The 27,958-nt window shown below is 42.5% G+C and overlaps 1 protein-coding gene across 5 annotated transcripts in view; it reads right to left on the bottom strand.

The window, feature by feature from the left end:
* TRAK1 (trafficking kinesin protein 1) overlaps positions 1-27,958 on the bottom strand; it is a 153,170-nt gene that overhangs the window by 100,099 nt on the left and 25,113 nt on the right. For 3 of the 5 annotated variants that reach the window (XM_084858051.1, XM_084858053.1, XM_084858047.1), the window contains exon 2: positions 10,436-10,734. Coding sequence is in view for 1 of the 5 variants with exons in the window: in XM_084858047.1 (XP_084714173.1) it covers positions 10,436-10,734 (299 nt within the window). In the remaining 4 variants the exon portion in view is untranslated. The remainder of the gene's footprint in view (positions 1-10,435; positions 10,735-27,958) is intronic. The other 2 variants (XM_084858054.1, XM_084858052.1) reach the window with 1 other exon arrangement.

A 27,958-nucleotide genomic window follows, 5' to 3' on the forward strand; every position in this document is an offset into this window, starting at 1 on the left:
GGAGTAAGCTCCACTGAACTCAGTGCAACTTACTTCTGAGTAGACTTAACACAGGATTGTTTTGCATATCCCATCTCTGCCTTCCTGTCACTCACACCCACCAACTTGGCTATTCCTATTTTGGTGGAGGGGGAAGGGGGAATGGCAGAGAACGCTGAAAAATAGGGGCTGTGAAGAAAAATGGAAGGAAGAATGGAGAAAGACATGAACAGGAGTGGGCAATTTGTGGCCCTCCAGATGTTTTGGTCTACAACTCCCATGATCCCTTACCACTGGCTATGCTGATTAGGGGTGATGGGAGCTATAGGCCAAAACTTCTGGAGGGACACAAGTTGACCAGCCCTGAACTAGAAGAAAGGAGAAAACCAGAAGCGGGGGGGGGGGGGGAGGAAACAGAAGAAAGGAATAAGAAACAGAAGGAAAAAGGAAGAGGTAAACAGGAAGAAAACAATGCAAATGTTCAGAAATGAGAAACATCCCTGTAGGAAAAGCAGAGCCAAAATGGGAAGGGAAGGCACAAACATAGTCAGAACCCTGCTGGCAAAGGAACTCCCTGCTGCTGCCAGACTCTTCCTGATAGCTGCAGCATTTTGTGCAGCCTGCACAGGGTGCAGCAACAAGCTGGGTTACTGGCTTGGAGAGAACAAAGCGGGATGGGGTGGGCAGGGACCCAGGTATAGACCAGGTTTGGATGACACGCTGCAGCTCGTCGTGGGTTATTTAACCCATGGCAAACTGTAGTGCCTGCCAAGTTGCATATACAACACCCCATTCTGGGGTTGTCAAATTGTGTGAACCTGGCAAGCATAACCCTTAAACAGACCATGGGTTATGTGAGGGTTGTACACCTCACATAAGCCATGCTCACCAGGTTTGAAGGACATGACAACCACTGAGTGGAGGGTGCATCTTCAAAATGCTGGCCGCACACATCCCGCATGTGCCATAGCCTCACTGTAGATTAAATAACCCACGGTGGGCTGTCGTGCCGTGTGAACAGCCCCACTGTCGCTGATCCCACAATGCACTGCCAGAACAAGCTGGCTCACTTTGCCTAATGATGGGCCCAGCTCTCTGCCAAGGTCTTCTGGGTTCCTGTGGAGCATAGTATATAAGGGTAGTTATGCTTTGTTCTTCTCATAACACAACATGGTTCTACCAGCCTCTGGAGGACAGGGGCCCAAGTTGCAGAATTCTCCATTGTTATGCAGAACACTTCAGCTAACGCAGGGATAGGCAACTAGGTGCCCTCTACTTGCTTTATACTACAACTCCCATAAACCCCTGCCAGCATGGCCAATGGTCAAGGATTATGGGACCTGTAGTCCAAAACATCCAGAGGGCAAATGGGTTGCCTACCCCTGAGCTAACCTGTATCATTCTATTCTGGGACCTCCTGACAGTTCCATCCACTTCTCTGATGATACCTCAGCTGACACAATGTACTTCATGATGGGGAACCTAAGAGGAAGCTGCACAAGTTCCACTTCTTTGACCCACGAGACCAGGGGTAGGCAACCTGCTGCCCTCCCGATGTTTTGGACTAAAATTCCCATAATCCCTGACCTTTGCCCATGCTGGCTGGGGCTGGCGAAAGTTGTAATCCAAAACATCTGGAAGGCACCCAGTTGCCTACCCTAGCACTAGACAGTGTCCTCTAATCTGCTGTCCTTAGCAATAAGTAATAAAAAGAAGCCCTTGCAACTTGGTATAGATGTGCATTTTAATAGGGTTTGCATTTTAAGTGTTAAATAATTTAAGACAACAACCCAAATGACTTTTAGAAAGGAGTAGGCAACTGATGAAAAATGTCAAGATGGGCCACGGGCAGCTACTTTGACATCAAGCAAGATAAGCCTTCTTTTCCTAGGATCTCTGAACCATCAAAAGCTGCCTACTGCCCTTGTGGGGTGGAGGAGGGAAATCAGCCACCACCTAGGAAAGAATGCTAGTGATCGAACAAGCAAGTTGACAAGTGAGACTGAGTGAGTGCTGACTGAGTGCGCAGACAGAAGACATCACATGTATAATCAAGCTGGCTCCATTACTAGAAACTATGTATAGTTCATTTAAGAAAATTAAATAGAACTAAAAATTCTAAAAATCTTGCATGAAATATGCTACACTTTAAACATTTCTTTACATAAATCTTTACACACACACACACACACACACACGCCAAGAACATTTCACAGTGTATAAAGTGACCTTCACTTCTAGGCATGAATGGGGCTTGTTGTCCACCAATATAAATTTATTTTTATCCTGGTCAAAGGGAAATTGAGTAAAATTTAAAAAATGCACGCCTGGAAAGGAAAAGAAAAAGTGCTCTTGAGCACTATTGCTCTGCTGCAGGAACAAGACTCTTCACATGTTCACCATCTGCTGGAAAAACAAATTGCAACGCCACTAAGAATAAAGGCTTTTGTTATCCAGCAGTGCTTCTGCAACCTACACTGTCCAGACAGATGGTGGGGACGCTGAAAAAGAAAGACACTATTTATAAAAGCCAAAGAACATAACTGTAACAATGAATGTGTTGTTCAGTTACAATCCTAACCCAACATTTAAAACCGAATTGCAAAACAATACAATGGAAGCTCTATAAAGAGACTAAAAACCAATCTCAGTTCACAGAGAAGCTTAATAATGAAATAAAATAAAGAAATAGTACCTCAGTAAAAGTTAAAACTTTTGAGGATAAGGAAGAGTCCTGCAGCACCTTAAAGAGCAAAGGATTTATTGTGATAAGCTTTCACAGACCAAAACACTTATGCCACAATAAATCTATTGGCCTTTAAAAAACTCTTTTTTGTCTCCACTCTAACAGGCTAATGTGGCCCTCTGGAATTTGTGACATTTCAAGGATGTCAAAGTGAAATGTACACGATGTTGGACTCTGCTTAGAAAAAAACAAGACGTGCACCTCCTGTTTTTACATGGATTGGGGGGGGGGTGCGTGTGTGTCTGTGAGAGAGAGAGAGAGAGAGAGAATTTCTATTAGAAGTGGACAATCCCATCGAGGACTAAAGAACACTAGATGGTGCTATGCTTTCATCTCTAATTTAATTATTTGACTTGAGAATGTTAAGAACAGGAGCAGAACTTTCAAACTGGGATGAAGGATGTAGCACAGGAGGCGGCATATAAAAGCCACAGTAGCAGATAACCTTGCCATTTCATTCCCCAGGTAAGGCAAGCTTAGACCATTTGTTAGTGCACTAATTGCATCAAAATTATTAAACAAATCAATAGTTTCAAGCTGCATTTCCCTTTCCACTGAAAGCTTGATGGAAAATCCATACTTCTCTCCCAATGAATGGAAACAACTATATAGTAGGTAGCAGATTACTTTTTCTTAGCAGACTACTTTCCAGTCACTCAAATTCAGTTGAACCTGAACAGGTTCCTTTTGTTTACTACAAAAAACCCATAAACCTCAGTAAGATGAATGCTCTTACGTTAAACATTTTCAGGACAATGTTTCTAACCTCTCCCTTATGGGTCTTGCTGTCCAATTAAGAGCCATGCAAGGGGCAAGAATTATTATTATTTAAATTATAATAATTGGTCTTGTCAAGAATGATGGCCTGTTTCGCATCATGAGACCAGGCCTGGCCGTCACATCCCAGGCATCCACCTGGAATAGTGTGTTATCTGCCAGCTCCTTGGCTGTTAATTGGGGAAAAGATAACAGCCGAGTCTGGTGGGAAGATCCAACCTCTTCTAGAAGAAGGTGGTCCCTTTGGGGGCTGAGCTGATGATTGGCTAACGGAAATCTGCCCTGGGTTGCTGGGGCTGGGCCTTAAAAGGAGGTTGAAGGAGAGGCGTGGTGTCTCCCTTCATCATGGTGGTCTTGGACCTGCTGTTGGCTGGATGCTATCCTGGGAGGCCCGTACCTAGATATGTATAAGGATAGGATAGCCAGTTTGGTTATTTTGCTTGGGGGTCCAGTATAAAGGCTCTTTGTGTATGCTTTGTTTTTCCTTGCAAGTTTTCAGCTTTGGTACAGCCTACCACCTCTAAATCTCCCCTTCACTTTATCCCTTTCCCTATAATAAACAGTTATCCAAATCTAAGTTGGTGTGATTATTTCTGTTCAACCTCAGTGCTAAATTCAGTGCCTCTTTTCAAGATAGGGAGGTTACTGGGTGTATTGGGGGGCTTGAGGCCAAGTTTGGCCTGTCCTACCTTGCAGGGACACTGGAGTTAGCTCCAGTGTTTCTTCACAGGACTTTTCTCACACAGCAGGCTGTTCCTTCTATACTAGTGATGCTCTACTGACACGAGAACCCTCAGCTTTCACTTGCTTGGTAGAATGGCTTTTTATCTATACATGCTCTCTTTTCAACGCAGAGATTAATCTCTTCTTGGAAACTGTAATGCAACTATAAAGCACCCTTAGCTGCCTCTCACTAGCAAAGTGCTTTGCAATATACTCATCCATTCCAGGTTTCTGGGAAGAGCAAGCTTTTAAGAGCTTCACAATTCTAATTACCAGACAGGCTGTTCTCATCAGCAGTGAGAGAGTTCATATGTTACTACTGCCAGGCCTCACATGCCCTCCCCAAAACCACACATTTTGAAGAACATGTGTGAGCCAAGCACCCCCTTGATGATGCCCACTTACTTACATGACTTCTCTCCCCCTCAAAAAAGGAAGGAGAAATAGTGTAAATCAGACTTCTGTATGATTGGGCATCAGCATGGAGGCCCTAGCTCACACGTTCTTTGAAATACATGGTGGAGCGGGGAGCATCTATATAAATCTATGATTGACTCCATCAACTATAACTGCACAGGGTCCCTATCCTGAAAAGAGAAAGCAAGTCTTGCACTTTTCATAAAACAAGCAATGGAATTCATTCTATTATAGATGCCAATCTGTGTGACAGCCAGTGGGGAGTAGTAGTTAGAGTGTTGGACTGGGACTCAGAAGATCCAAGTTCTAGTTTCCACTCGGCCATGAAGCTCACTGGGTGACTTTGGGCCAGTCACTGACTCTCAGCCTAACCTACCTCACAGGGTTATTGTGAGGATAACATGGAGAGAAGAAAGATTATGTAAGCTGCCTTGGGTCCCTTGCAGAAAAAAAGGCAGGATATAAATATAATAAACAAACAAACAACTATTTGTAATCCACCCCGAGAGCATTAATTATTGGGCTGATTAGAAATGTAACAAATAAATACAGTCATTTGCAGAATAATCCACAGATTTGGACCAGACTAAGTTATCTCATAATGCTCTGCAGCAATTGTTCAAAATTAGTACTTTATCTCCGGACCTCATCTTCTCTTTTCTTTAGTCTATGCTTCCCTTCTGCTTTGCTTCTATTTACTTCCTCCTCTGTACTCCAGCTCATTCCAGCAATAAAGGCATAAGGACATAAGAAGACCCGTGCAGTACCAGACCAAAGGCCTATTTAGTCCAACATCCTGTTTCCCACCATAGCCATCCAGATGTCTATGGGATGCCCCAACGCAGGACATCACACAACAGCCTTCTGCTGCTGTCATTCCCCAGCAACTGATATTCAGATCCATGTAAATGTGTAGATTCTTATTTAACTAGATTGTGTGTATAGATTTGTATGAGTGAAAATCTACACATATTTCTTGTTTTGCGGAAAACATTGCTTCCATCAGCTGTTTCTACAGAGAAGGCCATTATACCTTAATTCTGTGCATGGCTGACATGGAAACCTGTAGTAAGCTAAGCATGTCCAGTTCAAGGTCTTCATACTCAAAAGTAAACTATGTTTTTTTTTAGGTAACTATGCTTGTGCAAACTCTACCAGCAGGACCACATTCTACAGACACTCCTGTTTTGAATGTAAAGTGCTTGTCAATTCAAACAATTTAAATAAGTCCCTTTCTCAAGTGAACTTTAAATGGCAAAGGAAACTGAAATTATATGCACAAATCTGTATCTCATCCTTTTCACAAGACCTAGAGGAACATAAGCAGTTAAATGTGCAATTGGAGGAGGAAGAGGAAGAGGAGATGGCAGCAGTGGTGTTGATTCCTCAACTGACATTTAATTTTTTTTCTTTTTAAGATGCTGATTCTTTGAAACTTCTAAAAACATAAATATCATGAGGTCACTATTGTGAAGCTCAGCAAAGGAATATGACTAGTAAGTAGGCCTGGGCTTAAGATTTTTGAGAGCCAGACACACTATGGTGCCTTATATTTGGAGGGTGATGTGCAGCAGCACCCAACAGCAAACATGCTGTGCTTCAAACTCTTCACTTTCTGTCTCTTCTAGCCTCCTTTATGTTCCTTGTGTTGTTGGATTCCATTAGTAATTGACTAATTATGTCTGTGCACCTCACCAATACAGGGTGCTGAATGGCCGTGGGGAAAGAAGTGACAATAGAAGCTCAGCAAAGCCAAAGCTTGGTGGGTCCAAAAAAGCTTTTCTAAAGGAATGGGACTTGGAGAGGCACTTGTCAAAAAGGCTGGAACAATAAAGAGATGGAGAACATGATGCAGGACACGGAATAATGGGCTCAAGTTACAGGAAGCCGGATTCCGGCTGAACATCAAGAAAAACTTCCTGACTGTTACAGCAATACGACAATGGAACCAATTACCTACGGAGGTGGTGGGCTCACCCACACTGGAGGCCTTCAAGACGAGGCTGGACAGCCATCTGTCAGGGATGCTCTGACTTGGATTCCTGCATTGAGCGGGGGGTTGGACTCAATGGCCTTGTAGGCCCCTTCCAACCCTACTATTCTATGATTCTATGCACATGTACTGAGCGGCATAGCAATAGTCTTACCCCTGCTGTAATCTGAAGTGGTACAGTCCAGCAATAGGTTATATCATGTGGAGCTGCTGATTGTGCATGGCAATCTTTTATTAGGGGGGAGAGCTGAAGAGCATTAGAATGAGACATTTCAAATTGATTTCAGGAGTCAAGAAGCCAGTCCAAAAACTGAAGAAGTGGGAACATAGGAAGCTGCCTTATACTGAGTCAGACCCAGTATCATCAACGCTGACTGGCAGCGGCTTTCCAGGGTTTCAGGCAGGAATTTTTTCTGCCCTACCTGGAGATGCTGGGAATTGAACCTGGGACCTTCTGTATGCAAAGTGGGCTCTCTAGCACTGAGCTACGGACACTTCTCCAACAGGAAGGGGAGAGAAAGGTGTGTTTAGTCAAAGCGCCTAGGAATGGCTAAACAGGGAATAGTAGTAAAGAGGGAAAGCCAGCAATAAGCAGCATTAGAGTAGATGAGGGTAAATAGTTCATGTATGCACAAGGATTTTTGCAGGAGATACAAAAAGTTCACCCTTGCAGATTTTGCAAAAGAAGTCAATTCAAATATGACAGTTCCCTGGACATGGGGAAAGTTTGAAAAGAAATCCAAGAGAACCGCAAGCCAAAGACGTTGATCAGATTTCAGCTATTTGACAGCAGTTTTGTGCTGAACATTACAACAATTGGCCCAATATAGCGATTCTTCCTCTGTCTCTCCCATTCAGCATCATCACTATCAGGAAAGAAATAGTATTGCATGCCTAAACCTCTATTCAAGATTCACTACAGGATGTCATGAAAGAGGAAAATGTATAAAAGAATGTATGCTATGAAAAAGCATCTTCGGCTTATTAAGGGATGAAAGAAGGAAGAAACTTACATTTCCTTCTGTGGAACACTGTCAAGAGATAATCTGTGATGAGCTGAGCTGCTCTGGCATGCAAACAGAAAGAGGACATTACATTAAATTCTTCCTGACCTCAGGAGAATACTTAAAAAAGAGAATACTTAAGAACAATTTTGTTGCAACATGCCCAGAGCGGATGTAATTTCTTAAGAAAAGCAAACTCAGTTCCTTCATGTTTGTGTAAGGCCCTCTGCTTACCTGAGATTTTTTTTAAAAAACAACAACATAACAGTTACACCTATATAATTACAAGGGTCTTTAGAATGCACACAATCCTAAATCTCTATGCACTAAGGGTTCACCCAAAATATTCAATTCCAAAGTTTTCTGGGAATATACCTGCTGCCCTTTCAATGGCTTGATCAACAGGGGTGGAAAACATGTGGCCATCCACATGTCAATGGGAGTTGCAGCCCAACAACATCTGGAGGGCCACATGTTCCCCATCCCTGCTTTAAAGGGACAAGAAAGGCAGTAACTATTGCCATAACTATAATGCAGACTATGCATCACAACTGCAGAAAAATACCTCTCCTCTCCTCCCAAGCTCAATGCTGTCTACTTGGAGTACAGAAAGTCCTTTTGCCTTCCAACCCTCAGAGATTACCTTGGGAAGTTAAAAAAAAAAGAACCAGTTTCCCCAACTGAACCATGAAGCTGGGATAACCTAAATATGTAGTCCTTCCTGTCTTACTGTTTACAGCAGAAAGACAGAGCACAGAAGGTATGGCATTTGAGAAGTGTGAAACTGCATCCAAAGCCAAAGAGAGAACAGGTAAACAGGCATGCATGCTCTATGTCAGACAGTAGGGAGGTCCATGCCTAATCCCCACAAATCCTTATAGTCTGCATTCCATGTCATCACATTGGTACATAGCAAGAAGCAGGACCTGTAGTCAACTCAAGGCACAGAGTCTCACCCCTGCTGTAGACATGATCTGCCTCAGAGGGCAAAATTGCCCCATTCCTAAAATGGGTCAGCTTTTCCTAAGATGCCATCTTTTCAGTTACTTTAGCTACAGATACAATTTGTTAAAGAGAGATGATTCTAGCCCTTTTTGCAAAGAAAGCCATTGTTGCAAAGAAACCAAATGTTTTACCCATGTCATGCACTGGTCAAAGGTATATTTGGAGAAAAACATGGAACAGAGCTATTTTCCTAAAACTAATCTTTTGGCTAGTTAATGAATTGATGATTCCTTCAATACATCCTTACGTTAATATGTAAACTTGCTGGTCAGCAGTGTTTGCCACTGCAGTGGGCTTCCAGAATTTAGAGGTGCCGAGATAATGATAAGCCAAATCCAGGTTTGCTTACAAGGAGTCTTTATTGAGTACTTACAGCGCACAGGCGTACCCAATGGTTGGATCAGACAACCATTGGCTCTTGGTCTCTGAACCAAGAGCCAAGGGGTAAAATGGGTTTTATACCATACATGTTAGCAGTGAGGCAGCATGACAGAAGCAAGCGTTAATTAGCATTCATCTGCAACTTTCCGAGAATAGACTAACAGTGCTTGTTCAAAAGGGAAACAATCGGAACTTTCCCAGCACAGACACCTGTAAACATAGCCACACTTCGCAGGAGCATCCTAAGCCCTGATAAGATAAACAGTTCAGAGCTTGTTAGTATGGAATGTGTTGAGGCGGCGATATCGACCTTTGACTCATCTCACAAGCTCAGAGGCCCCCAAGCAAGGAAATTGGGCTTAAGCAAAGAGCATTATGGATCTCTAAGTCTCTCTAAAACTACTGGTTACTCAGGTTACAGGCCCGAGGCCTTATAAGCAGAAAGCATTGTGTACATTTCTTACTGAAGAGTACGCTAACTGATCAAAACTTTATGCTAATCATTGTTCTCAAAGTTGACTACTGTTTCTTACAATGATGGATGTTTGCTTAATTTTCCTGTTCTCTGGATTAAGTCCTCTAAATGAAGTTGACCAAGCTTTATTTATAGCAGCCTTCCCCAACCTGGTCCCCTCCAGATGTTTTGGGCAACAATTCCCATAAGCCCTGATCATTGGCCATGCTGGCTGAGGCTTCTGGGAGTTGTAGTCCAAAACATCTGGAGAGCACCAGGTTGCCTACCCCTGAACTAGAGTCTCTGTGCCTGTCTGCATGTCATTTCATCCATAAGGAAGGAATCTGGTGCAATAACAGCAGCCCTGAACCCAAGATTGTAAGCAAATAAGCATTTTATGACACAGATTAGTAACAATGAGGGATGTCGGAGAAATCTGCAATGGAATCAGATGAGTTCAGATATCTATGAATCTGACCCATGGATTCCACAGCAGACTGGTTTTTCCCAAGTTGCACGGATTCCGTGAACTTGCAGACTTAAAACAAAAACTTTCTGGAATTTTACACAAATTAGGCATAGAAAAATATGAAAAATTAAAAAACACTGGTCAAAAATGCACATTTTCCCCATAAGCTAAAGCAAGAAAATGCACATTTGGGGGGTATTTGCACGTGGAGTGGGGGGATTTGCACATTTGTGCAAGTGCAAATGTGTGCAAATTCAGGAAATTGGAAAAAATCTGATTCCATCAATGAGTGGATGACAGAATGAAAGGCACCTGACAATCCACTAAACAGAGATGGAACGGATTTTACAAAATCCATATATCCATAGTAACCGTTATATATTCTACCTTTAAAAAATGCAGTATAGCCAGTTGTTAACTTCCTGAGGGGGGCAGGTTATCACCGCCAGGAAAAGGAATAGATAGAATGGTCAAAGTTATTGCCTACCGGTAATGGTGCCAGCATCTCTGTACTCCCTGTAGTCTGACACTTCATTTTCCACGGCTTCACTTACATAGTGCTCTTCATGAATGCCTGCACTACAGGCTAGGACTGCATGGTTGGTTGTCTCGGGAAGGGGCACAGTGGCAGCCAAAGTGCAGTCGTTCAAAGCTGTGGCGGCCAGCTTGGCAGGTTTCAGAGGGAAGTGCCAACTGCCATCAGGGGAGCCAGCACTGGAGACTGGGGCTGGCAGACGTAGAAAAGGCAGGCTTCTCTCTTTGCTGTTGCTGGCTTCCTTGAAAAATCTGGAATACATACACCCCAAAAAAAGTAGCATGGTTTAATTCAGACAATTAATCCAGCACAGTTAATCAAAATAGTTTTCTCAAGTAGCTTGTTCTTTTCCACCAGTCCCAAGATACATTTTGCAAATGACCCAGACAGCTGTCAGACACAGCATATGATAGTTAGTATCTTATTCTTAGATGTACTTTAACATCTGCATTTGAACACAAAGTCAGAGAGGTGAAGGCTAGGAATAAAGCCAGAGGTTGCAGAAGTTGCCAGTTTCTAATATATACAAATGGGAAAATACAAAAGGGAGCTGAAGAACAATGAACATTACACATGATAGCAGCTTATAACTGGCTACATCAATGATAATTTCAGCTGAAGCAGACCCAAACACAACTGCCACAACCAGTATCACCCAACCATCCAGGATTCATTTCAAAAGTGACATACATCTATATTTTTAAAGACTACAAATCATGTTGATTGAAAAAGAGACCAGAATTGTCACTAATGGAAATTATATTTAAAGCACAGAAATGACTAGTAGGATCAAACCAATTATTATTTCAAAACACAATAATTAATGTCTGAAGACACACGGAACTCTATGGAGTGATCAATTAGGATGACAAGTGAGAGTTTTATCAGATAATATCAGACCTTGAGTGATCAGGAAGACTAAAGAAATTGATTCACATGTATACTTAAATTTGCTACTGTTCATTGCTACTTTGAAACATTCAATAAAAAGACCCCCCCACACACAATCATTACGCTAATGTCCATCCTAAGGACATACCAGTTTTCTAAGAAATACTTCTAGCAATTGAGGTGGTCAGTCAAAAGCTTCCCCATTAGCTTCTCTAACTCAGTTTTATCAGACATGCCATATAGAGCTGGATGAGTTGAGAAGATGATTGTTTCGTGCAGTACGAACAAGACTCAAAGCTCCAACATTCAATGATTATCACCTAAACACTTCATAAATAGACTTATTCTGTGGGCAACATTTTACATGCTCAACGTCTGTCTTTGCTATGTCATATCCTTAAATACTTCATCTCACGGCATGTCCAAATGATTCCATTTGGGGGCATTGGGAGTGCTATTTCGATCTTTTTGATCCAAACCACAGTCCGGACATGCTTCAGCCCACAGTGATCTCTGATGACCTATACCTATTTGGTGTGCAAGCGTCTCACTGTGAGAAATTGCTTGGGAGATAAAGCATGCACACACACCTTATCCTGGAACACTGCCTGTTCTCCCATGTGCTTAACTGCTTGCAGCCAGGAGTAAATGGATCTTGACATGTCCTATGGAACATTTAGCTGTGGACTTGTGGCTTTGTTCGGTTGTGCAAACTCAACAAAAAGTGACTCCAGTGCTCATCAAAGGCACCCTGGAAATCCATCGACCAGATTCCCATGCCTCTCTGATGGTCTTGATCCATTACCGGGGGAGCACATCTCTTCAGTAGTAACCACCACAAAATTAGTCCTTCTACAGGGGCTACACTTAACCCATCACTTCCATGAAGCCTTTGGCTTACCAACTAGGCTGGGTACTTGGGTTACTCCAGCAATGTGGGTACTGCAGCAGTGACACTCCTTGCATTACCCGGGTGATACTGCAGCAGTGTATCACCAGGGTAAATCAAAAATCCCTAACCCACACAGGAGGAGGCCATGTCATTGGCCTTCCCATGGAAAGCAAAACTGATGTGGGGAGGATCACAACTGAAGCAAAGCCTAAACACATGTAGCTTCTATGGCTTAAATTCACTGAACGTTTCTGTCCCCTCCTCCCCACTCCCCCAGTGTAAGTTTCGACCTTTGCCCCAGGCAGCCACAGCATGTGCAGGGGTAAAATGCCCATACAGCCAGAAACATTCTGAAAGCTTGTACTGCAACCAGTCACCTGGTGCCATGAGCAAACTGCTTTTTCCTGCATAAACCTTTTGGCCTGCACTTTGGCTGAACACCCTGGAAGTTGTAAGCAATCTTTTGTTTGTGTTACTCTGTGAAGCTCCATGCACATTGATGGGCATGGTATCATAATTTACTACTAATATAGAACTCAACTGGATCATCTGAGTCAATTACAGATTATTTGCCCAATTAAAAACGATCCATCTAAAGCATAGCCCCCCCCCCCACTTGCAGTTAACATTTGAAGCCATGCAGTTAAAGTGCAGATTGGATAATTAAAGAGTCCATTATCTTCTCTATTTAGCCCCAATCCCTATCAAGCAGCAAGGCATCTGTGATCTAAAAAGCAAGTCATGTGTTCAAAATGTCAACTTTCCTAACATGCTGTGAATGGGAGGTGTAGGAGAGGAGAAGAGGACCATGTCAAAAATACTTATTCCAGATCTTCTCCTCCCTCATTTTAAGTTTCTTTGTTACTTAAATAATAGGAAGCCACAGTTCAAATTATGTTCTTCGATTCCATGTCTCAATTTAGATTTCTTACTTGTATGCAGGGGCATAGCTGTACTTGCTGTATTCTTCTTTGCATTTACTATAGGTCCTCAGTCTGTTCTTCACCTTTTGAAATATCTGTATGTCCATGAACAAGAGCCTTGTGGCACTTTAAAAGTCTATCAAATATATTGTGGCATACAGAGAGAAGAGGGGGTGGAGGTGTTTCATATGTGTGTGTGTGGGGGGAGGTGTTGCAAGGCAGAGAGGCCTGGTTCACATGATCACCACAGCTTAAACAAACCATGGTGCATGCCAAGAGCCATTTGCCTAACTACCCACCCAGGTGCAGCTTGTCATGTCATCTGAACCCAGTCGGCATGGCTTGTTGGAGAGGCAAACTATTCTCAAATAAACCATGGGCTGTTGTTGGGTTATTTGAAGGTTGTTTCCCTCTCCAACAAGCCATGCTGTCTGGTTTATTGTTGGGTTGTTCAGGGTGGTTAGCAAGCAACACTGCAAAGTTAACAAGCCAACATGGCTGCATGCAGACAACACGATAACCAACCCTGCAGAAAACAGGCTATGTTCAGACAAGAAGCTAACCCATAGTTCAACGAACAATTCACGGTTTGGACATCACAACAAGCTGTGCCTGGGCGGGTAATTAGGCAAATGGCATCCGGAAAAAGGTAAGTTTCAGTAAAGAACCATCTAAAAAGCTGTTGACAGCCATTCTAATACTGCTTACAAACCACAGGTGCATGCTAACTCCTATGGGGGTGGTTTGATATCCCACCAGCAGAACACTCAGCAGCATTTCTGTATATTAAATCATACACATACTGAGATGGAAAAGGAATAGCACCAGCACTGTTTGCATGTATTAAAAAGATCTATGGCATTCACTCCTGTAACTCCAAAAGTAGCTATTATCGTATAGGGTGGGCAGGCTCCAGGGTTGAGGGATCTACTTTGTTTTTGAAACTTGAGATCCATCAACCAGAGCCAGATGCACCGTGAAGGCTTATGTATGCTTAGAATTAAGGGCCAAGCATACATGAGCAGACGCTCAGACCAAGAACTTGTCTTCATTACCAGAACTAAACTCATAGTCCTTTCACATGTAAAGATTCATGCCTGGTTTCCCCCAAAGCGTTTTCCTTTCAAGCAGCCTAATTTAGGAGAAAAGGTCTTTCAGCTGCTGTTATTGTTAAACCACTGGGAGTCGGGTACCCTTGCTGACCTACAGCAAGTTCCCCAAGATCTACCAGCAGATCCTGATCTACCTTCTGTCTACCCCTGGTTTAGATAAACAGCCCCATTAACAAAAAATGCTACCTAGATTATCCTCTTGCCACCTGCTGCTTGGGCATGTATATAGTTGTTCAGCAATGACTGCAGCTACACTTAAATCCATATAAATCAAAGAGTCTGTGAGATCTGTCACAGAGTTTAAAAGGGGAATAGTAGTGGAGAGCGAAGTTGGAAGCTTTATCTGTCTTCGATTTTGAACAATCCTTGTAAGAAGCAACAGTGAAAGCTTAAAGCCTAAGGCAAATGTAACATGACACATTCCTTAACCACAGTTAATGGGGCTGTTCACACATCATGCTAACCTACACTCAAGTGGTTGAATGTGGGTTGTTTTAAATATTGAGTTGTTTGTTGAACTGTGGGTTAGTGAATTGTCTGAACACAGCCAGTGTGGCTTATTTTCTCAAACAAGCCATCTTGAGAACCCATGGTTTATTGTTGGGTTGTTCAGGGTGGTTAGCAAGCAACACTGCAAAGTTAACAAGCCACCATGGCTGCGTTCAGACAACATGATAACCAACCCTGCAAAAAACAGGCTATGTTCAGACAAGAAGCTAACCCATGGTTCAATTCACAGTTCAAAACAACCCACCTTCAACAACTGAGTGTGGGTGAATATGTTGTGTGAACAACCCCAATTTCTCTGACCAAGGAAGTCAGAGCAGCCCTGTGAAGTAGGTTTAGCTGAGAGAGAATGACTGGCCCAGGTCCCCACATTCTAACATCAAGGGAAGGGAACAAGCCAGAGATTGCACACTCCCAACCTCTCCTCTTTCAAACCACTCACTTAACCATGTTTGGGTGTTATATTCACAACACATTTTAAATATGTTCTGAAGCTTGTTACAAATCTTGGTTATGCATGTATCATGGTTAACAGTGCACATAACTCTGAATCCCATTTAAGGGTGGGGTGTCAAAGAGTGGGGGGGAATTGCTGCTTAAGTGGGAAGGCAGTATGTTAGATTTTCCTGTTCTCTTGACTATGTCTAACAGGTGGGGAAAAATTGCACCAGCAAAGTGATAGAATGTTTGCATCCAACCGAAATATCAAAGTCCTAGAATAATTTTACAATAATTTGATCCAGATCACCTCTGGATAAGAAATAGAACTCAAAGTTTCCTTTTCAATTAAAACAAGCATGGTTTCCTGAATGGTGATGCTCCTGTTAATAAAGTTTATCCTTGGACACAAAACAGGGAAATAAACAATAACAAAAACTGGGCACAGCTGAATGTACAGAGACTGAAAAGAAACTTGCATAGCTAATTGTTGTGCATACACAAAAACACAAAAATAAGTCCTTTTGATAGGCAATTAGCTAGGTAAACCAGTGTGTGAACAATAATGGTAGTATTGTGGGAAGGGGGAGAAGTGGAGTTGTGTCACAGATCACTAACAATGTCATAGATGCTATCCAATGTATTTATTTATTTCCTGTTTAGACTGCCCAATAACCAAAGTCTCGCCTTGAGAATTGGGGCATGATGAAAATTGACCTATAAATTGTTCTGAGCAGATTGAATAGTGTTTCTTCCCTTTTGTAAAAAAAAGAAGGAAATATACCATTTAGGAAGCTCGTGTTCTCTTGCAGGGAGATCATCATGGTAGCATTCTGAATAATTCTTACTAGTGAAGTATTGCATTTGAGATGCCTTGCTTACTCCTGGCCCTCTTGAAGAGAAGACTGGATGTATTTTACTTGAAACTTGTGCCTAAATCCAGCAAACCATCAGTGGAAGAAATTGTGGTCCTAGCAGAGGTCTGTTGCCTTTTCCTGTCTCAGAAATGCTAGTGGACCACTTTTTAAACCTAAGGTCTGTAAGCTGTTGTGCAAATGGAGGTCTAGTTGGATTCTCCCCTTGTGCATAGCTTGGAACTTGGTTTCCAGTAACGCAACATCATTTGCACTAGCAGAATAACACAGTTGGATTCAACCCCTGATATCCTGACTTCAAAAAATGAACTATGAAACGTCATTAAAAATTCTCTTGTGTAACATAGCACTATATCCAAACTACGCATCAGTTTAGCTACATCTGACACAAACATTGCTTAAGAAGAGCATGATTCTAAATTATATCTGGAGAGCTTCTGGAGAATCATAATGTCAAACAGTTATATTTCTGCAATAATCCTGACAAAAATCATTACTTTAAACCAAGGATAGGCAACCTGTTACCTTCTAGATGTTTTGGACTACAACTCCCATAAACCCCAGCCAGCATAGGCAAAGGTCGGGGATTATGGGAGTTGTAGTCCAAAACATTTTGAGGGCACCAGGTTGGCTACCCTGCTTTAAACCAATACCATTTTTATAAAGGTAATTAAGCCAAATACTCTTTAACACAATGTGTGAAGAACATTGATGTAATGGACTGAAATCAGTCCTGACCCTTCTTTCCTCCCCAGGAGAAATTGATTCCATGCTGGTAAATTCTTTGTCTCTCTAGTTTAAGCTTCTAATTAATTATGTGGTTCCTCTTTTAGAGAATAAATGACTCCAATTACAAGTCCATTTCATGCACATTAAATATAGAATGACTGTCCATAATTTTATACTGGGATTGATAAAGAAATGGGTAGGCCTTTGCTATGAAAAAATATCAAGCCAGTTCAAAATTGCAACTTTCCAAAGTATTTTTCCGAAATTAGAAAACTTAATTTCCACCCCACCCCAATTCCGGAGAGGCTGCATGCAAGCACTGAGTGCACTTAAAGCACAAGTGGTTGGCAACAAAATTTCCAAAATGAACCTTCATCACAACATTCTGAAATGAGGAAGCATTTGCATTTTTAAAATGTATGCATTTATGTACTTACGTGCCACTTTTCAGAGTAAACCCATCCCAAGGTAGCTTACATAACCTTTATACTAATAGCAGGAAAATTTAGCTTCATACACATTGCAGGCACATTATGCTTCCAAATGATTTACAGTACAATCCTCTTGCAGTGTTTCCAGTCCAGGCCCCCTGATAATCTCTCTTTTGCCCATCCACCTCTGATCCATTCTGACATGCCTATTCACCAAAGTTGTTCCCTGCCCTTATACCAGTCTTCCACAACTATATGTGTTGGACTACAACTGCCATCATTCCCCTGCCAGCATGTCCTATAGCCATGGGTCCACCTCTCCCTTCCTGTTATTGTTGTTAGTACTGTTAACTTGAACAATCTTTGCTTTGAATAGCATGATATCTGGTAATGAAACAAATGTACTGAAAATCAAGAACTGTTGGCTAGATGTGTATGCTGGCTTCAAATTGCAGCCAAGGAGAATAAAATAAAACAGGAGACTAACAACCTTCATCCAAGAAGGCAAAAGTGGTGACCTTGCTCAACATTGCTTTAAAATGCTAGCTCAGCTGCCAAGACCTTAAGTCACGCTTCGCAGAATGTTAGTAATAGGCCTTACAGACTGCCAGCAACTTTGTAAGTGTGTGGCTGCTTAGGGCTGGGAGGAGCAAAGACAGACCCGAACACAATATCATGTGTGAGCACACCAATATCTGTCCTTTTCTTCAAGACAAACCTTTTCACATAATCTTCACTGCACACACAGAACTGATAAAGAATATTTCTAATGGCTTTGATGTAATGTAGTTCTTCCCCAAACATTGTATCTCCTTGCAGTAAATGCTAGGTGAGGCTATAAATAGCTCCCCCTTGTGCAAGGCTCATATTATATTAAGCAGGCCACTGTTAGCTGCTTCCTTCTTTTGCTGTGTCAAATTCACTCCCCATTTCAAAATTCTGGACATCTTCAAGAAATATGAAAAATCGGAAGCCGTTAAATGGCTTCCAACCAGGTTTGTGCTTTGTTAAGCTCCACAATGAGCATATCCACTTGATTTAATGAGCCAAAGAAAAAGACGTGCAGCAGAAAAAAAGGCAGTGAGAGTTACAGCTGTAGTGGGTGGAACGAAATCAGATATAAGATGGTGGGTTCATCCTGACAGAGGGCTCCTAGTGCAACCAATCATTGCTCATCTACTGTGAGCTAAAAGTGGACTTCCCATTGATTGCCCACACTTCAGGGAGTCTAGCACTTTTGGGGTGTTTGCATCTCACTAGATTCTGCCCACATAGTGGGCATGACACGATCAAGTGAGCAGTGCTGGCACCTACCCTTTCTCAACATGACTGCCACATACCCCTGCTCCTGACGTTTTGATGTGGATGTTTCTCAGCACCATTTCAGCATGCAGGGTGGGGTGTGTGCGTGCACATTTTTAAGGAACCCCTGCAACACAGAGCAAGTGGACTGCAGCCTTAGTTCTGAGTAAATATGGTCACAATGAGGCTGTGAACCCATATTTTCTGGTCAGTTTCACAATACAGTTAGATAATTTATTATGATCCAAGATCAACTCAGTTAGGAAATTCAAACTCACCCCTTGATTCTTCTGGTCACTTTCACACCCAGGGCTGGGGAATCTCCCTACTTGATTTTTCTAGTCAATTTCAGAAATGCAGGGCAAGTGACAGAGAAGAAGGGCATCCTCAACATGTCATCCACCTTCCCCAGGGACAACTCCTTTGGGAAGTGCCTCAATCATGAATTTTCCTGTCCAGACCTGCTGAAATTTGCACTGCTATCCCACTCTCTCTCTCTCCTTACAGATTCTTTTTGGGCTTAGAAAAAAGATAGATGCAGCAGTGGGAAAACAAAGACTGATTACAATTAGATCATGGCATTGTCTGGACCCTCTGTAAAATCATGTGAATGAGGCTGGGGGATTGCACAGTAAAAGCCACATCTGAAATCATCCACAGTAGCACTGTGCCAAATCCTGACCCCTATTTTCAGGAACTTTTTCTCTCCCTGCAAAGGAGGCATTGTTTTTTCTGCCTCTTTTACAGGGGAGGGAATTTTGAATAATTTTCTCCTTGGGGAGGCGGACTGGGTTTCCACATACCTTTTTAAGTTTGGGAGGTCTGAGGAAGGTCTGGGGGGTGGTTACTTGAAAAATGCCCCCAGCATGAGACTCTTTATAGACAGGCTTCTCCAGCCTAGCAGCACTTCTTGAACTCCTATAAGACCATAAGACCTTGCCCTCTCCCATAGGCATTCAGGAAGAACTCCCAGGTTGCAGAAACTTCTTTGCAAAGAGTTCTGGGCTGCTGCAAACAAGAACAAATGGGACTTTTAGAGCTTTAGAAAAACTCATATCTTGCTTGCTCTGTGTTGGTACAAGGAAGAACAGAGCTCTTCTAAAGCTCTAAAAGCCCTGTTTACTCTTGCTTTGCAAAGAAGCTTCTGCAGCCCGGAAGTGCTTCCTGAATGCCTATAGGAGAGGGAGAGGTGATGTGGTCTCATGAGACTTCAGAAAGAGTTGCCGGGTCGGAGAAGCTTCTCTATAAAGAGTCCTGGGCTGCTCAAAGTGCAGGGGGTGTTTTTAAAGTAAAATAAAAGAAAAATAGAAAAAAGATTCCTCAGCCAGCACGTACACTTAAAAAGGTAAGCAGAAATCCTATTCTTCTCCCCAAGGAGAAAGTTATTTGAAATTCTCACCTCACCAGCCTCTTTCATCAGAGTTTTCATTTTGCCCCCACCCTCCAATGAAATGCCGATAATGGAAGAATTGAAATATTCGGCACAGCACTAATCCACAGTGATGGTTATAAGATACAACCAAAGCAATACTCAAGTCAAAGGGCTTTTTGCTCATGCTTCAAGGAACGAGAAATATCTAGATATTGTTGATTAAAATATACTCTGTGCATGCATTTCACCAACGCTACATTAGGATATTTGTATCAATTTCTTTTTCTGAAAGCACAAAGATCAGAGTGGGAGAAGGAAACTGAATAATGTTGAGAGCACAAAAGTACATAACACAGAGAGAAGGAAGCTGGGATACATGCAGTCAGCATCAGAGAAGAAAGAACTGAAGAAAGACCACTCCTGAGAAGTCACAGTAGCACCATGCCTCAGTATCCTATAATCTGTAAGTGATGCACAGTAACAGAAGTCTAACTACAAAGAAAATGCCATAGTTACAGCACCTGGGGCTTCAAAAGGTTTTAATGGCCTGGTTTGCACATAATGCTAAACCATGGTTTATTTAACCCATGGTTTGTTGCCCTACCTAGAGTCTGTCTGGCAGACAACTGAACAAATGGTGGTTTGTTTTCTCAGTCCCTGGGTTGTTTGTTTCCCTCCTCCTTTGCCCGTCCCCTCCCTTTATTCCAAATACCTTTGTGGCACTGCAGTACTGGCATATAGAACAGCTGGGTTTTCTTACCACTCTTGCCTGCTGCCTCTGTAGCCTGGCAAAACAACCCATGAACTCATTGTTCAGAGTTCACACTAACAATAATCCATGGTTTAAACAACCCCGTGTTCTCTTTCTAGGTTGTTAGTGGTTAACAAACTATGGTTTGTTAACATGGCCACATTCACATATCGCAACAACCCAGAAATCACCAATCCGTACCATGGGTTAGCGTTACATGTGAACCAGGACAGTATGTACTATATGTTCACTGTTCATATTTTCATTGGTAGAAAAGGCACTCAAAATGAGAGCTTACTTGAGAGAAAGAAAGAGGCACAAAAAAGCTGAATTCTATGACCAAACTATGTGATAAATTAAAGAATGTTGCTTTACAGAAGTTTATAGCAGGTGAATGTGAGCTGCGGCTTTAGATAGAAAATAGCTAAATGCCAGTATGAAATACTTTCCAAATTAGAACATTACCACATATTGTGCTCATGTTATTTTACTGGGACTAACCATTTCTAATGTACCAAATATATCCATTTCAACCATTATTCTTGAATTACAACAAAACAGTTTGCATGTAAGATCTGATTCTTCGAAGTGTGTTATACCATGGCTAATCAAGCAAGTGCATTTGTTAACAGCTATTCTTAAGCACTTCTGAAATGGCAAAAATATCCTGGGCACAGGTGCGTGTTAGGCTTTTAAGACATAAAGAGATCCTGCTCCATTGTGTACATGTCACTAAACTCTTAATCGATACTGTCAGAATACTCCAAATATAATGGAAAGGCAGCCCTATATTAATGAACTCCTGCAAAGGTCAAGTGATCAAATTTAGAGATGGTGCGTTCGGACCAAGTGTCTGGCTTGATATACAATTTAAAGCACCAGCTGTCAAATCTTGGCTTGCCTTTATATCCATTCCAGCTCAGCCTTCCCTATATACCACACAAGCTCTGATGGTCTCTCTGCAAGGACTTGTACAGTAGGAAAAGGGTCACTTCCATTCAAAAAAATCCAGCAATTTTTTGGTCAGGGAGAGATGATGGATAGTTGGGAATTCCACAATTACAACTAAATTACTCAGCTGTAAAAGAGAAAAGGAAAAATGACTAATCTCCTACTGATGTGTGGGATTCGAATTGCCCATCTGAGTATAAGGTTTGGAGACACACATTGGCTTGGTTCAGATGTTGGATGACCATAGTATCTTTCTGGATAGGTTGCCTGGGTTGGGAGTTGGAGGCACTGCACTACAGTGGTTCCACTCCTACTTGGATGGTCGATTCCAGAAGGTGGTGCTGGGGGATTATTGCTTTGTGCCATGGCAATTATGTCATGGGGTTTCACAGGGCTCTATTTTATCCCCCATGCTATTCAACATCTACGTGAAACCGCTGGGGGAGGTTATCCGAAGGTGTGGGCTGAGGTGCCATCAATATGCAGATGACACCCAGCAATACCTGTCTCATCAAACCCAGGTGACGCAGTGGCTGTTCTGAATCAGTGCCTGGGCACGGTAATGGACTGGATGAGGGCCAATAAACTGAAACTCAATCAAGAAAAGACAAACCAGAGTTACTGTTAATGGGTGGTTCATCTGCCCAGCTAGGTGATATTCAACCTGTTCTGGAGGGGGTTGCACTCCCCCTAAAGGATCAGCTTTGTAGTTTGGGGGTGCTCTTGGATCCAGAACTGTCACTTGAGGCGCAGGTGAAATCAGTGGCCCCAAGCACTTTTTATCAGCTTAGGCTGGTATACCAACTATGCCCTTATCTGGATAGAGATAGCCTAGCTACAGTTATCCATGCTCTGATAACCTCTCGTTTGGATTACTGCAATGTGTTGTATTGGGGCTGCCTTTGAAAATGGTCCAGAAACTTCAGCTAGTGCAAAATAGGGCAGCAAGGTTTTTAACAGGGACTGGCAATGAGATGACATTACACCAGTACTTTTCCAGCTGCACTGGCTGCCAGTCCATTTCTGGGCCCGATTCAAAGTGCTGGTATTAACATTCAAAGCCCTAAACAGCTTGGGGCCAAGTTATCTGAAGGATCGCCTCCTCCCATATGTGCCTGCCCAGGCCCTAAGATCATCCTCAGCAGTCCTTCTCCATGAGCCCCTGCCAAAGGAAGTGAGGCACGTGGCTACTAGGAGGAGGGCCTTTTCTGCTGTGGCACCCCAGCTGTGGAATGAGCTCGCTAGAGAGGTTTGCCTGGCACCTACATTGTATTCCTTCTGGCACCAGGTGAAGACCTTTTTATTCTCCCAGGCATTTTAGCTTCCTAATCTTTTAGCTTTGGTGTTTTAAATCTGTATTTTAAATCCCTGCATTGCTGCTAGGTTTTATTCTGGTTGTACTGTTATATTGTGGTTTTAATGCTTTCATATTTTATATTCTTTTATCCTGCGCTTTTGGGGTTTAATTTCTGTGAACCGCCCCAAGAGCTTTGGCTATTGGGCGGTATAGAACATTTATTTCTTTAAAAATAAAAAATTAAAAATGTTAAGACTTCAAACCATGGTTCGTGTTCAAAACATACAGGCAAATGACTGTCCATGCAGTTTCCTTCTTCTCCACCTTCCCTGAGAATTCCTGAATAGTATCCCAAAACAGTGAGTTTAGCACAAACCTGTCTTACATTATCCTCTACTAGCTAAATTAGAGTAAATATAATGAGAAACAGACTAATAACGTAGATTAACCCTGAGTGTCAAAATCGAACATTTATGGCCACTGACAATAAAGGATTTATTATTTATTTATTACATTTCTATACCACCCATAGCTGAAGCTCTCTGGATGGTTCATAAAAATTAAGATTGTGACTTACAACCATGTAGACTAGCAATCACTGATAGACTGAACTGCGAACTAGCCCAGAGGCTAACACAGGAACCCCTCCCCCCAAAAGGATGGGCAAGGCTCTCCGCCCTAGATTAAGTAGAGCGATGGTTCAGTGGTCCTATTACATGCGATGACTATAATTCTTTCTAGTGTACTGTACAGTGCAAAATTTATTCACATTCGCCTCCTACCACCTCTTTTCAAATGGTGTGAATGACAGGTTTCAGAACAGTAACTGGGTTCCTTCCCACTATTGTGTATTTTCATGCTCCAATCAAGCCTTTCAAAAGGAGCTCAGCTGCCCAGGTGTCCTCTATCATCTCAGACAGAAAGGTATTTTAAGGCTCCATTTGAGTTCCAAATTTGTCCTCCAAAAATCCCGGATTCCAGAGGGACACTGTGTAGACAGATGGCTGTGATTTTTAATGTTTTTGTTCTTTGTTGAGGTTTTTGATGGGGAGAGCATCCAGGCTACTCACAGGCTTCTGCAACCACAACAGGTCTGCTGCTGGCTTTTTTTAATTAATAGCCCCAACTGTGCCCCATTAGGGCCGACCGGGAGGAGGAGGGAAGATGGAAGAGGAGGAGCAGTAAGCATCATAGGAATTTCCCAGAGGCACACAGAGCTTGCATGTAGCATGCCAGCAGCAGAGTTGCCAGCTTGCCTTTGGACAATAAAAGAAAAAGAAAAAAAGACCACCACCCACCTTGTCTCATAGAACTGCCCCCTCTGCCCTAACCTTTTCCATGTGTTTCAGGAAGGAACCCTGGGCCACTGGGAAGTCTCCCAAAGAGTTCACTTTTCTTTTTAACCCCTGAAATGCTCACTAAGGCTGCAATGCTAAACCTAGTTTACACCAGGCCGTATTCTAATACAGCTGCTGCTGGTGGCAGCGTGGGTAGGGTGGGGGGAAGAATTCTAGTGCCTCACGCAGCCCTCTTCAGCTCCAGATGAGCAGGGAGGATCTAACTCCCTGCCCTCTGACTCTCTCCCCGCAAAGGCTAGCTATAATTCAAGCAATCACCTCCTGAACGTTTGCACACCCTATTTATTTTTAATTAAACGTAATGAGGGAGGGATAAAAGATGAATGGGAGTAATTAACAGGAGAAAGGGAATTGGGCTTGGAGCAGGATCTAGTTGGGGAATTAAATGTGTGGTTAAATTAACTGGAGAGGAACATTTGGGTGCCTTGGGCTGGGGTGCAAATTAACTGAAGAGTGTATTTGGGGTGATTTGGTAGGAAAAATAATTGGCTTGCCTTCTGTGAAATTTGAATTTTAGTAATGTTTTAAAACTTGCATCTATATGTATAAATTAACACATGCAAATGTGTGTCCCCTTTTGCAGTGGTGCTTATCTTTTTTCTCTCTTTTTTTGGCAATGAGTAAGTGGCCACCTTTAATCTGAACCCTTCAGGTGGGCAAAAATACAGTCAAGATTTCAGTGCTGAACTAGGGCCCTGTAGTTCCTCAGGCTTTGGATTGCTCAAAACAAAAATTGAAAGTGAAAATAAAACCCTTCTGACTTGTGTTATCAAAGGGTGGAGCCTTTATGTTATCTGTTTTTATGACAAATAGATAATCATATTCGCTTGGATTGATTCTCAGCCTCCCCAATTAGGACTGACTGGTGCTAGTATGAATTCTGAAAACCAGGTAGTTGCCAATTAGGTTCTTTGAACTTTTGCTCTACAGTTCTTGAGTGTGCTCTCTTTCCTGCTTTCCAGATCTAATCTTTCAATCGCCTGCTAACTTAGCTTGCTCTGGATGGATGTGCACAGGTGATAAACTATCACCTGAGGCCATCTGCAGTCATCCATAACAGGTGAAATGTTAGTGTGGATTACAGTTTCCTTAAAAACTATTCTCATCTTCTGAGTTTGAAAGGGTTTTTTCGCCCTCCGCATTAACTTATGCAAGGCCATTTGGTATGGATATCCAGTCTCCTGCACATTAAGAATTAACTTCTAAGAACACCAATCTTGTTGGAAGTAGCTCAGTGGATTAACCTCCTATTTGAGTTGAAAGAAAGTTACATGGTAGAAGCCCAGACTGTTTTCTTACTACATGGGCCATGATCTAGGTCAAGGGTGGGCTATTTCAGGAGGTTCGGGGGGGGGCACATTCAAGTTTCCAGACACCCAGTGGGTCACATGCTTGTTGCCACCCCAGAGCTGAATTTGGTGGAGTAAAAAAAGAAGCTAAATTGCAAATTTTGGCAGCATGGCAGTGCGGGGGAGGGGGGGCTGCATGGAACTCCAGGGGCTGCGTGTTGCCCACCCCTGATCTAGGTCCAGGAAAATTACTGCTGAGTTTACTGGACTTATCTTTGTACAATGATCCTGAAGGTTTGCAGTGTTTTCGTTTGCTTTTTAAACAGCTGAGCGTTATCTTTTCTAAATAGCTTAAATACCTGCATCTAAGTTGTTTGGAAATAGAGTAATTTCACTTACAAATGCAATGTATCTCCTTTGTTCCATCTGCATTGGCTGAGCCTACTGCTCAGTCTCTGCCAGGGCTGTGTCCCTTGGTGACTCTAGGGAAGAAGTAGACTCCAACCCAGCTAATGCTAAAAATAGCCCCTTTGCTAAAAAGGTAAGCAGTCCTGCTAACTTGGTCACAACCCAGTGGGTCTAGCTGAAAGCAGTGTAAGTGGGTTGGGGAGGGAGGATGAAAAGGTATCACTAATTCCAGAGGCAATGTAGAAAGAAATATAATTGGATGCTATACTTCACAGAATACAGAAAAGAGGTATTGGGTTAGGATTAAATAAATAATCAACGATTATAAAAACAAACAGTTCTAAGTAGAGGCAAGTAGAGGTTTTGTTTAGATTTTAGAGACCATGAGTATTTTAAAACAGAAGCAACCTAGAAATCCCCAGGCAAGAAAATAAAGGATTTCAAAGCAACTTATTGCACATCCCCAGAGCAGACTGTTGTCCAGGACTCTGTATTAAATCCCTATAGCTTGTCAGTCATCTTTGGCTACTTCAGCACGGTGAAGCTGTCCTTTGGTAGACCTTCATTAAGCACATGTTTATTTGGTACATAATATTTCACTAATAGTTGTACACTTAGCCTGGAAGGTACTATTTCAAACTGTGTTGGGCATGTTCGAAGCACCCCAGAAAACACATCCTCGCACACAGAAACATGTAAAGAAATGCCTAATTTGTTTGTGGGCACATTCAAGTCTACCAGCTCTTCAATGCCACCTGCCACAATCCAAGCCTAGGAAAAGTTCTCTCACTGGATTCTGCTTATCCTATGAACTGGCTCAGAGTGTCTCTACGTTAAAAAATAATAATCCTGTGGCTTCAAAGCTAGCAAATCCGGTATGGCAGGGGTGCGGAATGTGTGGCCCTCCAGATGTTTTTGCACTGCAACTCCCATCAGCCCTGGCCAGCATAGCCAATGGTGAAGGAACATGGTTGTTGTAGGCCAAAATATCTGGAGAGCTATACACTCCCCATCCATGCTGTATGGCTCGGAAACATTTAAAAAATGAAGAAAATGCTTCAACAGGACATGAACAATATGAAATGATACAACAGAGTTTTCCAAGAAGTCTAGCACACAATCATCTTACTTTTCATGTATGGAAAATGCTCCTACTTTTCTGCCAATACCCAGTATGGATCAGTGCTGCCCAATTTCCCAATGCCAGCTCAGACAGCCCTTCTCTCTTCCCTTCAGCTCTCTCCATCCTTTTCATTTGCCAACCATCTTTGGAGCTAATAATGGCTGGCGTTTTGTCTCTATCTACATTTGTCATCCCCATAGTCATCTCAAACAAAATGTGCAAGTCTGCTTCTAACCATGGATGCAACTGTGGCTTGGTAACAAGCTTAGTTAGCTAAAAAGTCAATTAAGACAAAACATTACCCATGGTTAGCTCCATGGGAGGGGGACAGAAGCTCCTGCCATCAGATGGTAGGAGGCTATGGGAGGAGTTTGTAGGGCACCCCACATCACCTAACCACGGTCAGAAGATGGAAGACAGGGCAGGTGTCATGCTGCCTAGTGGAGGAGGGCAGGCAAAGTGGAGAGATTTCTCATTGACTGCTGATGCAGGAAAAGTTTTCATACAATCAACCTTATAAAAATTATTATGTGGAAATTAAGACATTTTCAGACACAGACAGCACAGTGCTGAGGTGATTCTTTTAAAAGAGAGATCACATGAGAGGGAAGACCGAGCAACTGAATAATAATACTTCCTGCTCTACCTCACAGAAAGAAAATATGTCTGAAGTGCAAACCAGGGAACACATATATATGATGCATCATCTCTGATTCAACTAGTAAGGAACAAATATTGCCAGCTCACCCAGAGGCTGGTGAAGAAATAAGTATTTCTGACAGTACGGAGGGAGAAGCAAAGGATGCATTTCCCTCTTTCCCTCATG

Source organism: Heloderma suspectum, chromosome 5 (genome assembly GCF_057233095.1).
Source record: "Heloderma suspectum isolate Gila_16-S chromosome 5, 16-S_ref, whole genome shotgun sequence".
NCBI classification, from domain to species: domain Eukaryota; kingdom Metazoa; phylum Chordata; class Lepidosauria; order Squamata; family Helodermatidae; genus Heloderma; species Heloderma suspectum.